We start from the raw sequence: 12,771 nt of genomic DNA on the forward strand, positions 1-12,771 counted from the left end.
GATCATCTAGCCCAATCTCCCTGCTGGAGCAGGAACACCTAGATGAGGCTACACAGGAATGTGTCCAGGTGGGATTTGAATGTCTTCAGAGTAGGAGACTCCACAATCCCCCTGGGCAGCCTGTTCCAGTGTCTGTCACCCTCACTGAGAAGTTGTTTCTTCTCAAATTTAAGTGGAACCTCTTGTGTTCCAGTTTGAACCCATTACACCTTGTCCTACCATTGATTGTCACTGGGAAGAGCCTGGCTCCATCCTCGTGACACTCACCCTTTATATATTTATAAACATTAATGAGGTCACCCCTCAGTCTCCTCTTCTCCAAGCTAAAGAGACCCAGCTCCCTCAGCCTTTCCTCATAAGGGAGGTGCTCCACTCCTTTAATCATCTTTGTTTCCCTGCACTGGACTTTCTCCAGCAGTTCCCTGTCCTTCTTGAACTGAGGGGCCCAGAACTGGACACAATATTCCAGATGTGGTCTCACCAGGGCAGAGAAGAGGGGAAGGAGAACCTCTCTCGACCTACTAACCACCTCTCTTCTAATATACCCCAGGATGCCATTGGCCTTCCTGGCCACAAGGGCACAGTGCTGGCTCATGGTCATCCTGCTGTCCACCAGGACCCCCAGGTCTCTTTCCCTTACTCTGCTCTCTAATAGGTCATTCCCCAAGTTATACTGGAACGTGGGGTTGTTCCTACCCAGATGCAATACTCTACACTTTCCCTTGTTATATTTCATTAAATTTTTCCCCGCCCAACTCTCCAGCCTGTCCAGGTCTCACTGGATGGCAGCACAGCCTTCTGGTGTGTCAGCCACTCCTCCCAGCTTGGTGTCATCAGCAAACTTGCTGATAGTACACTCTATTCCCTTGTCCAAATTGTTGATGAATATATTGAATAATATAGGCCCCAGTACTGGCCCTTGAGGCACTCCACTAGATACGGGCCTCCAACTAGACTCCGCCTCATTGACCACGACTCTCTGGCTTCTTCCCTTCAGGCAGTTCACAGTCCACCTCCCTATCCGATCATCCAGACCGCACTCCCTCAGTTTAGCTGTAAGGATGCTGTGGGAGATTGTGTCAAATGCCTTACTGAAGTCAAGGTAGACCACATCCACTGCCCTGCCATCATCCATCCACCTGTTATGTCCTCATGCAAGTCAATGAGGTTGGTCAAGCACGACTTTCCCTTGGTGAAGCCATGGTGAAGCCATGCAGTCTCCCTGGCATGGTTTTTATCTGCACCACCTAGAACATTGGGACCTTTCTCTTTCTTGGCATGTTTTGGGTGCTACCACATGCCAGAAGCCGTTTCCAGTAGACAGTGTAGGTAAGACTCCACTTCGGTTTCCTTCCACGCTAATCGACCATGCAACACTATCCCAGCAGGTCTTGTAGCCTCAAATACCATCATGTCATACAGCAGGACAGGGAATACATGCCCTCATTTTCATATTGTGAAAACACTGTCCTAACAGCTGTGATATAGTCCTCCCTTTGAATTAAAAACTCCCTACAAATAGTATCTTAAGGGCATAGGGGTAGGACTTGGAGGAGCATAACTAAGAAGATCCCAAAGTCAAAATATAAGGTCAGATGTTTAGGAAGAAAGAGCATGAGCTATGTTTGCAAATGAGAACTGTTTCACCATGGCCCAAATACATACATACATACATACATGCATGCATACATACATACATATATATATATATTTGTGTGTGTATATGTGTGTGTGTATATATATATATGTATATATAATGTTTTTAAGGACATTGGTTTCCAGGAGAGTCGGGTGGATGTGTGCAGTGTGTAAGGTCAGTGCCTTAGACTTGTTCCCCATGTGGGTCATTTACACTTTGTTCCACATAATATGCATGTTATTCCATCTAGATAGACTGTTTGCTTCCTGTCAAACCAAGTGTGCTGCTGAATAACTGAGTCATGGATGTGCATACGAGCTAAATCCTGTGTTCTTATCTCACTTGCATACACCCACAGTTGACTTAAGGAGGACCACTATTAAAACAGTGAAGTCAAGCATAAAGGTATTAGAAAAATGGAGTTAATATTGCCTGTGCCTTATGGCTCTGGAAACCATAGCAAAGCCATGACTGTTGCTGTCCATTCTGTTTATTGTTTGACCCAATGGTGCTGTAACACAAACAACCTGAAACAGTTCTTTCTTCCTCTGTGGTGTTTAGCTGTTGGCCTTTACATTTAAACTCTGCTCTGCAGACAGAGTTATGAATTTTCTCATGGTCTCTCCTTATGAGCATTTCACAAAAAGTCCAATATGGGAAAATTTCCTGCTCTGATATAATCTTGCAGCATCTCATGGAACTTTGCCAGGAAGTTTCACAGGTACTGACAGCAGAGAGGTTAGAATTGGAAACCTGGCTTTTAGCTCCATTTGCCTCCAAATGGAAGTGCATGTGCTTCACGGCTGGAGGAAGCACTCAGGTTGTTTGCATTCCCTTGTTCGGGTTCCTGCAATCTGTTCAGCCCCTTTGCTGCTCCAGCGCTAACCGTGCTGTCTGTACACAGCACTGTGCTAGATATTTTTCTAGTGTCACATCCACCCTTTGCAGCCCCTTTTCTCTCTCACCCAGCTTAGTGCCAAAGTTCAGTTTCAACACCATTAGCTGCTGAGCTGCTTTTTCCATTACTGTTTCCTCAATCAGCTTCATATCTTGGTGCAGCCTGTCAGTGTGTTCTTTCTGTGCCTGGTCTCATCAAAGGCCATTTCCTGGCAGCACCATCTGATGAGCTTCTTTTTGGTCTTGTCTATGATCACGCTGCAGTGTCTCCGTTTGCATGCTGGCTGTGTACTGGAGAACAGAGTCCTCTCTGAAAGCAGCAGAGCAGAAGCCAGGTGCTCATTGTTTATAAAAATGTTTGGCTTTGCTTGCAAATTTGGCCTGGAAAATGTGTGCTCAGTTACTGGTGGGAAGTGATGCGTGTGCCATCTGGTCAGCTCAATGTATAGTGTGAGACCTGAGTGTCCAAACTGCAGACATTAAAAATCTGAAGTCCAAAAGCATACAAATCATATTCTATCCTCAGGAACTGTGATTTCCCTCATAGAAAAAACATCTGGTGGTTAAATTTGAAATCCATGGCTTAAGAAGTGACGTAGCTGGTGTTTTTATAAAATAGATCAATGGGACATGCATGAAAAAAGTAGCTGAACTGTGTTGTAGCTAAAACTTTGGGGAAAAAACTTGACTGAGGAAGATGCCTAGCATGGACAATTTTGGCGTGCCTTGTCAAAAGTCACTGAATTTATGCCAAGTAAATTTGCTTTTGCCTGGAAAACTTGCTAACATAAAATTGGCAACATCAGCAACACCACTTAAACATGTTTGTCGTGGATTTAAGTGAGAATTGTGTGTAACATGGGGAAAGCATTTGGTCCACAGATTGAAAAGTTTTCTCTTGTAACATGATAAACAAGATGCTACAATATAGTAATTTTCTGTGTGAAAAGGTAGGTGTTTTCTAGTGTCTAACTTGAAAATTATATTTTAAATGTGTTTGTATTAACTGATAATTTCTTATTTTATTTAAGTGTCTGAAGAAAACAGGAAACATGGAAGGTCATAAGTAGTAAGTACCTTGATAATTTCTTCTTATTCTAAAGAGCTAATGGTGTTTGGCATGTTGATTTGTCACTGCCTAAGTCTATCACACATTATGTTCTGATATCTAGTATTTTATGAAGTCACTGGTAGACATTCTGTTTAAAAAAAATAAAAATTAAAAAATGAAAAACTGCCAAAGAATGAAAAAACAAGTGAATTGACTAGATGGAAAAATCTCATATGTTATCAATTTCCTGCTTAAAGGAAAGAAGTTTATAGGTGGTCGTCAACTTCAGAATAAAGTACATCCTCCTTTTAGCTATGTTTCCTGATTGTTTAACAAACCCAAATATGTCCATGATTGCTTGACACAAAATACTTTTTAAAATTTATTGAGAAGTGTCTACCAGTAAAAATTGTCCACTGAATATTTTGATAATGCGATTATAAATGTTTTGTTATCTTAAGCATAAACAGGAGCCAGTAAATTCTTCAAATGACATTAAAAGCTGAATTTTTCTGTAGTGGTAAAAGATTATATTCCTCTTATGTGTTCAATTGGTTTGTCAGCCTCTAATTCAGGAATCTGTATTAATCCCAGCTTTTTTTGTGTGTGTGAACTCATATAAATAACTCATTTTTTTTATTCCTTCCACTATGCCCCCAGAATTTCTAGTGACCTTAAGTGAGGTACATATCAAGGCTGGCTGACATCAGATGAATTACGGTGTTGTCTGCACTTGACTGCTGAACTCAAAGATCAGCTATTTGTACAGCTGTAGCACAGGATAAAGCACACAACTAGCCACATAGTTCAGGTCTCTATACTGCCTTGTGAGTGGTTAGATTTTTTTTTTTTTGTAGTAGTAGTAGTATTATTATTATTTTTAAGGTAATGCTGGTTTTATTGAACTCTCATACTTTGTCATAATGCGGAGGATCTTCTTGTTGTTTTTCTGAGGTTGTAGATTTTTGTCTTTTAAAGGTGCAGCATATACCAGGTCAATATAGGCTTCACTTAATTTGATAGGCTGAGTGCCTAATGGTTTGTTTGTGCAGAATTCCACGTGAAATGTGGTATGTTTTGCATGTGTTATTTATTTCATGCTGTAGGATCAAAAAGGCCTTGATTTTTAACAAAATCCATAAATGAAAGTTTTGGAACTAATGTCTGGGTAGAATTAAATGGGCAAATATTTTTGCTTTTAACATTTGGGGAAGAAGCCAAGAAGTGCTGTATTAAGTGCATTTTGAACTCTGTCCTTGCTCACTTCCAGTTTAATTTCTTACCATCTCTTTGGCGATTAATGTGCTGTCTCCTAACTCACTGATTAAAAACAACTAAAGCAAGTAACAAATACCAGGGAAACAAACTTCCTTATCAGGTGAAACTGTGTCACTAGTAACTATGTAGGGCAGATGTGCCACCCTTTTGGGGAACATGTGTAACAATGCCTTGTTGTTTCAGAATGGCCTTAGCATTTCATCGCACGTGTATGTATGTATCTGTGTGTCTCAAAAGGTGTGTGTGTTGGGTCTGAGGACCTCTTGGGGCAGCATCCCTGAGCTCTGTGTGTTGTGTGAACTGACCCCCCTGGGCAGTATCTCAGTAATGTACCCCAGTTTGACACTCCACAAGTGGAGAGTGTCAGTTGTTTTTTTTTCAAAATAAACTCAGCTTCTTTAATTTTCCTGCAGCATTTAATATAGCAAGTTTTACCAACCTTTTATTTCTAAAAATCTGCAAAATCACTTTAGCTTTCTGTATATGCACATGAGGAAAGGGCATGTATTTTTGCAGAAATAATAATGGAATAACCCTGAATGAGATCAAGATTTCATTGTAAGGCTACATTTTCTATTAAACCATCTTCATATGGTTTAAATATTGTGGAATATGGAGTTTGTCTTTAGATTGCACTTTTTATTTGGTCTGCTAGAGGAATGCAGAAGCATCTGTCAGTGGAAAATAATCCTTGAAGAAAAGATTACCTGTTAACGCACCCACAGTTGTCATGTAGTCACTGCATAAAGAAAAATGTGAGCTATCTATCATATCTTGCACATAGCATGCTCAAAAGAAATTAATGTTCTTTGGATTCTTTGCTATTCAATTGTTAAAAAGGGAGGGCAAGAAGTAGTTAAATTCCCTTCATAAAATGAACTTGGTGAAATCCTGACACTGCTGAAATTGCATGAGAATTGCTTCCAGGATAAGCAGCTCTGCTGGTTCACTTGAAACTCTCCTATTAGTTATATAAAAATAAAAAGTTCCTTCATAGGCTATAAATAATTCCATTGTGCATTGGGAAGAATTCTTCACAGCTGATTATTTAGCAGCACTACATGATAAAGAAAGCAGTGTATTATTTTCTGAAGTAGGATGGGAAGTATAGTACTAATTTAATTGCTTTGTTATTAATGCATAATAAGGAAATGCATGTTAGAAGGTATGTGTCTGTGTGCAAATCCAATATTCTTAATGAAAATATATTAATCTAGAATGTTAGACATATTTTTTAAGCATCCTATTGAAGTTTTGTAATTTTGTTTCTTAATATTCTAGCAATTATCCAAGGGAATTTTATGACCAATATGCTCAAAGTCAAGAAAAATCTGTGGTCAATAAAATGCAACAGAAATACTGGAAAACAAAACAGACACTTATAAAAGTTACAGGAAAAAAGGAAGATGAACATGTTGTGGCTTCAGATGCAGATCTGGATGCAAAACTAGAGGTTTGTAATGTCTACATAATGTGTATTCTCTGCTTGTTAATTTTGGAAATGTTTTCATTTCAATCAAGCCTCTAATATGTGTACACGCAGTGTGTAATAATGCATATACATTTTTATCGTTATTTTCTTGTAATATATTTTCCAATTTTTGCTAAAAGTGCCTGTGTAAAAATGAGGATTATAGTGACATTTTGTAACACAAGGATTCATGTCCCTCAAAATTTATTTGGAACCTAACATCTCTTGTATTTATTTTCAGGTTTTGGGGCAGGTTTGTTTTGTTTTTTATTACTTGGCAAGGGGGAGCAGGAGATTGTCCTTTGTGCTTATGTCAGTCGTTCTTATCCTTTGCTTATATCAGTTTAAGATGTTTTAAAATAGCATTTTGTGGTTTACACAAATGACATTCTTTATACAGTTAGAAAATATCACATATACCAGAAAAACATGCAATATACCAAGAAGGACCAAGGTGCATAGTGTGATCTGCTCTCTGGAGCTTTTGTGCAGATAAGTGAGTTTTGTCATGACCAAAGGAGCTTCTGAAAGTCTGTAAAGTAACCAAGAGAAGGAATCCTGCTGTGGGACAAATACAGTCCCACTGTCATTATCCTATACCTATACACTGGAAAAAAAAAATTTAGGTTCTACAAATTGAAGAGCTTGAAAGACTTTGACACAAAGCAAAAGATAGAGAATGGACTTATGAAGTGTAATAACCGAGTTAAGTGTACAGCTGAGTTCTGTCAGTATTATTTTGTTATATAAGGGTAAAGGTTTTACCTTACTGCTTTTCTTGCAGTTTCTTAGAAAATTGTTGATTTAGGATTTTCAGTTTGAGTTTTAGCTGATATAACAAGAGGCAGTTTGACAACAAACCAACCTCTGTAGTTCTCGCTATAACAATTGATAATTTATAACATGATGAGTCTAGCTATGGGATCTTCATGAAGGGTTATAAATCAAGATGCAAAACAAGCTGGAAGGATGGAACAATATTTTATAAATATATACCTGAGTTCTTCCAGGCTTACTGTATTGCAGGTTCATCAGGAAGGTTGCTTTCTTAGCTTAGATGGGATTAGAAATAGGGAAACTTCTGTTTACCAGATAAAATGCTATAAGCATGTTTTTACTTGAACAGCTTCTCAACCACAAGTCATGCTCTCAGTTTAAAAAACAAGACCCCTGTAAATGTCCAGGAAGTCAAGTAGATGCAGTGTTACTGTGCCAGTAGTCCATTTTGCTTATATTTATGTAATGCTTGATATAGTGGAGTTTATGTTGGAGTTACATGTTGGAGGTTTTAGATAGACAGGCAGAAGGAGTAGTAATTTTTTTGTTTTCTAGAAACAACCTCCAAACTTAGTCAAGACTGACTGTTTTTTTTTCCCTCTAATTCCTTTGGAAACTGCTGCTTTATAAAGTTGGTTAGAAAAAAAATAGAACTATGACAGTAAAAAATTCAGTTTAAATCCATAACTTTCTATGTTGGCGTACCCATGCAAGTATGTTCCACTGGACTTTGCAGTATTAAAAATTCAGTATGCATATTGCCACACATGATAAAAGTGATAGACATTTTGGTAACTTCATGCTCTGCTGTGAATTTTTTAGAAACAAGGATTTGTACATCTTCACATGTATCCGAAGATATCAATTAAAAAAAAAAAACAACACGAGTAGTTTGGTTAACTGTCAGCTGCTTAGAATAGATCTGTTTCCAAAATTTTTTTTGTTTTTATTTTCCTTTTGTAAGTTATGATCGGTCTGTAGTTTCAGTGAACAACTCAATTGAAAGTAAAGCACAACTGGTAAGGAAAAATTACTTTCAAGCTGGAAAGATTACTCATTGTTCAATAAGAAAATAGGCATTCCTAATAATTTCTAAAAAAAAAAAAGCTCTTGTATTTTAATCATGTTTCTTGCATACGCTCATGGAGTGCTTTTTTCTTTATTTTGTTTCAATATCAGCTGTTCCATTCGATTCAGAGAACATGTATGGAGTTGCTGAAAGCAATTGAACTATATCAAAAAAGGATTTGTTGTAAGTATGATCAAATACAGTAGTTAAAATGATAAAGAGGTCTGCGTTACGGAATCATTGAACAAGTGAAAAAGTAAAAATGAAAATGGGGAGCTACTAGTTTCATCATAATATTAATAAAGATAACATTCCTTGCAGACAGCTAAAGGCAGACTTGCTTATTTGCTTGAAGATCTCCTAGTTCTTAAGTTTTACGTTTGAAATTATGCAGTGATAGGTAGCAATAATCAGAGGAGAAAGTATGCTTTTTGTTTTGGTTTGGTTTTTTCCTATTACTTGCTTAGCTTGTGTAAATTCATAAGTGTCTTGTCTTAAAAATCCTCTGTTCCGAACTAGTTTATTTTTTCTTTTAAGTCAGTCTTGACTATGAAGAATATTGGGCTTGTTACTAGTTTTAGAATTAAGTAATGCATGCTATTACAATGAATTTGATAATGCTGACTTGGCTTTAACAGGTCAACAGTAATTAGTGGCAGTAAGAGACAGGGACCTCATCTGGGAAGTTTCAAGCAGCAGGTTGCATTAAAGGACCCTTAAATGTTCTCTGTTATCAGTGTTGTTTGATTCCCTGCTGCTGTGACTTCTGGCCTGGAAAAGATAATCCACCTTTGGAGACATATTTCAATTTACTTTCTTTTGTGTAATGTTATCCATATTTTCTTCAGTCTTTCCTTTTTCTTTTGCCTGTCTAAAGAGAGTTAGAAATAGTGGGAAGAAATTGGTACTGTAGGAGACAGCCGCTTTGGAAGACTAATAGATGAGGCCAAGATGAGATGTTTCTGTAAGGATGTGAGGTCATGAAGACTCATGGTCCCTGTTTGGAAGTAGTCAACAAGTCAGTGTAAAAACACTTCTATTTTTCTTCACCTTCTTGTTTAAAAAACAATCAGTTAATTTCAAATAGAAATATTAAGAATATTCAGATATTTTAAATACAAATTAAAAATAGTGTTTGAATTGTGTAGAGTGTCGAAGTTGCGAAGTAATCATGCAAGTAATTTCAAACTGAATGTTCTCTAAATTTAAGTACTATATCTTTTCTTACAAAAAATTCAGTTCTCTAGCCAAGCATGAAAAATAGAGAGCAAGAGAAAAGAAAGTGAACAAGCTTTGGGTAGTGTAACTCAGAACTGCTTTAGTTAAAGTATTATTCTGCCAAAATTAGCTGAGGCAGTCCTGGTGGTAAAAAATTATTGAAAAAGCAAAACATAACTAAAAGTTACTATAAGCAAGATTGGGCCCTTTATGTAATCTAAGCAATCTAATTATTTTGTTCAAGAAAGAAATAGCATGTTTATCCTGATGTCTTTCAGCAACAATGAAATTTTGTGATTCTTGTTGAGTAGAGCAAACCCATCAAAAAAATGTCTCCAGTGGATCAGATCTTCTGTTTGATAAAAGCAGGAATTCCATGTTTTTTTTTCTGTGCTGCTTGGCTTTAGAGCAACTTAGCCTGTTTGATATTAGGTGAGTTTTAAAGCTGTTAGAAACCTATTAAATAACGTGTTTGACCACTCATTTATTTTTCGCTAGTTCTGTCTCAGGAAGAAAGTGAATTGGGGAAATTTCTTCGATCACAGGGTTCTCAGGATAAAACGAGAGCAGGAAAAATGATGAAAGCCACAGGAAAGGCCCTCCGCTTTTCTTCTCAGCAAAGGTACATGCGTCAGAATTACTGTCTGATTTACAAAGTACATGATAATGATTCACCATTGGCATAGGTCATTTCGTCATTTGAAAAGTGTGAGGAACCAAGTGATATGGAAGTTATTACTGACCAAACCTGCTGTAGTATTGGCAATATTACTGGCTTGTTCTGTGTAGTTTTTCCTGATCCTGTTTTTTGTCTTAGGGACCTGCTAGGTGTGTGTATCTCCAGCTCCTCACTTGTTGCTTGTTCAGCTCAGCAGTTCTAAAGCTGCACAGGCACATCCGCGTGGCCTGATGTAAAGGAGCTGATGTCAGGTCCTTCTCCTGCTTGGTGGCACTTCTCACTCTGCAGAGAAATGCTACATCAGGCCCATTGTGGAGGTGCTGGGCCCTGGGAAGGCAGGGAAATGGGTAAGGGAATACCATTTTCTGATCTGTGGAGTCTCATGCCTCAAGCAGACAGAGGAGAAGGGAGGAGTCTGAATGCCATTTTCTCCTTTAACCTTACACCATGAAGTCCCCAGAAGATCCTAGATCCCCACCGACCTTATGTAGGTTGGGAAGGAGCAAATCAGTAAAAGCTAAGGAATACAGAGGGACACATATACACACAAACACATGTTGTTACCCAGAGCCTTGGATGTCTCACTGACTGTGTGTTTGCTTTAGGTGTTTAAAAGTAACAGTACTTGAAAGCATTATGGGTATTATGACGTTTTTTTAAACTGTATTGGGGCTATGAAAGTTTGAAAGTCACCCTCATTTGCAAGGGAAAATGCTGTTCCGTTATATTCTGCAGGATTTTTTGGGGCTTTTAATTACTGTGATACTTTCCAGCTTTAGCTTAACAGTGCAGCTGTTTGGCTCAAAATAAAACATTGCATACAGAGCACCGAGAATTTTATATGTTTATCTTGGGCTAGGGTTTGGTCATTAGCACATCCAGTAACAGCTATGAGTGGGATCTTTAAAACACATGTAAGGCACCTTTGAGAAAAAGCTCTGATGATTTGCTTCTTTATAAAGCTTAACTGTTTATAGAATATCACTGTATGATATGGCTACATAAACTGCATTTTCCTGTGAATGGCTGGGTAAATATTTGTAGAATGAGAAAAAAAGTGGGGAAAAAAAGCCACAATAACAAGTTCACATTTATCTCTTACTCAGTGCATTTCTAAGGTATCTTTTTAAATAAATACACATAAAAATAATACCAGTTGTTTGTCCTTCTCTTGAGCCATCCTCAAGCTCACACTGAAGTTGAGACTGCTCTTATTTATATTGCATGCCAAAAGCTGGCTCAGTAGCTGGAGATCAAGAAGGCACAATTTGCTGGTTACTGGACCTGAAATTAGAAATTCTCTTATGATTAGGAAGATGCTAAGTAGCACATTAAACTAACTCTATGCTGGTGTAAAACTGATTGAACCCATTCCAGTGAGGTGGCTTCTGGCAACCAAGAGGAAAGCAGAAGCAGCAGGAAGAAGCAAAGTAAAGTTGGAGTAATGCTCTCTAGTTCTGAGGTCCCATTAGGAACCGAAGTGTTGCCACAGGGAGGACAACAGTGTCCCCTGCTGCCTTTCTGAAGTGTAGTTGCTGGAAGAAATATTTAAGAAAATGCCTAAATCCTTCCAAAAAATAAATATCTTTCTAAGGAATTGTTCAGATTCCTTAAGAAAAAAGAAAAAAAAAAAAAAAAAAGGAGGAAAAAAATCAGATCATTATCTGCTTGACAGATGATATCTTTATTTACATGTACATTTGAAGATTAAAAAGCTAATGGAAATGCTTTTCTGGGGTTTAACATGATAATCCTGATACATCCATGGTATGTATCCAGTAATAAGGTGCCTCAGGTAGATTTTTAGAGTTGTTAAATGCAGCTTGCAAAGAGGCATGTTAATACCGTATGTACAAGCAGCTTGGCTGACTAAAATACATATTCACATTAGAAAAGGCTTCTTTTCCACTCGTGTAAATGAAAGGTCTTGAATAGGAAAGTTGCAAACACAATATTCATGCGAAATTATGGTATTCATGTGTACCCCAAAGCAACTGCAGAACTGTCTGAACACACAGTAGCACTTAAGTGAACTGTTTTGGCTGTGTATGTTTTTTTGGTTGCTAGTAAAGTGTCTGTATTTGTATTAATGTCTGTGTTTGTGGAACAACTTCTTTAACGTGTTCCTCTCCTTCCATTCTTTCCTTTGTGCCTTTCCCCAGACTAGCACTGCGTGCTCCGTTGAGTCGATTACATCAAGAAGTAGAGACTTTCAGATACCAGGCCATCTCAGACACATGGCTGACAGTGAACCGAATGGAACAGTATCGGACTGAATACAGAGGAGCTCTACTCTGGATGAAAGATGTGTCTCAGGAGCTGGATCCAGATCTTTATAAGCAGATGGAAAAGTTCAGGAAGGTATGAAGTTTCCTGTAGTTCCTAAAAGGGGATGCCTTATGAATGACGGTGAAGTGTGGTTTTGATTCTTCTGAGGAAGACATAATTCAGCAGCACTAAGGATGCCATTTATCATAACAAATCTTTTCCATGTGACAGAACTCCAATTAATCTGATGTGGAAATACCTATCCTTCATAGAGTGGGCTATAAGGAAATATACCATCGTAAACAACAAGATTTTTTCAGTAGTCTACTCAACTTCAGCCTAAATCTTTATCATTTAAATAATATATATTTTTGAAGAAGGTTATCTACTTTTAAATACTTAGCTGTGATACTTAAATGATCAT

General features: G+C 37.8%; 1 protein-coding gene across 3 annotated transcripts in view; it reads left to right on the plus strand.

Moving 5' to 3' along the window:
• The window catches only part of ICA1 (islet cell autoantigen 1), a 74,900-nt gene that overhangs the window by 11,548 nt on the left and 50,581 nt on the right, over nt 1-12,771 (plus strand). For all 3 annotated transcript variants that reach the window (XM_082044459.1, XM_082044460.1, XM_082044458.1), the window contains exons 2-6: nt 3,568-3,605; nt 6,147-6,318; nt 8,293-8,365; nt 9,899-10,022; nt 12,242-12,440. In XM_082044459.1, the coding sequence (XP_081900585.1) occupies nt 3,589-3,605; nt 6,147-6,318; nt 8,293-8,365; nt 9,899-10,022; nt 12,242-12,440 (585 nt within the window). In that variant the 5' untranslated portion in view covers nt 3,568-3,588. The remainder of the gene's footprint in view (nt 1-3,567; nt 3,606-6,146; nt 6,319-8,292; nt 8,366-9,898; nt 10,023-12,241; nt 12,441-12,771) is intronic.

The sequence above is a fragment of the Streptopelia decaocto genome (genome assembly GCF_964273445.1).
Source record: "Streptopelia decaocto genome assembly, chromosome: 2".
Lineage (NCBI taxonomy): Eukaryota > Metazoa > Chordata > Aves > Columbiformes > Columbidae > Streptopelia > Streptopelia decaocto.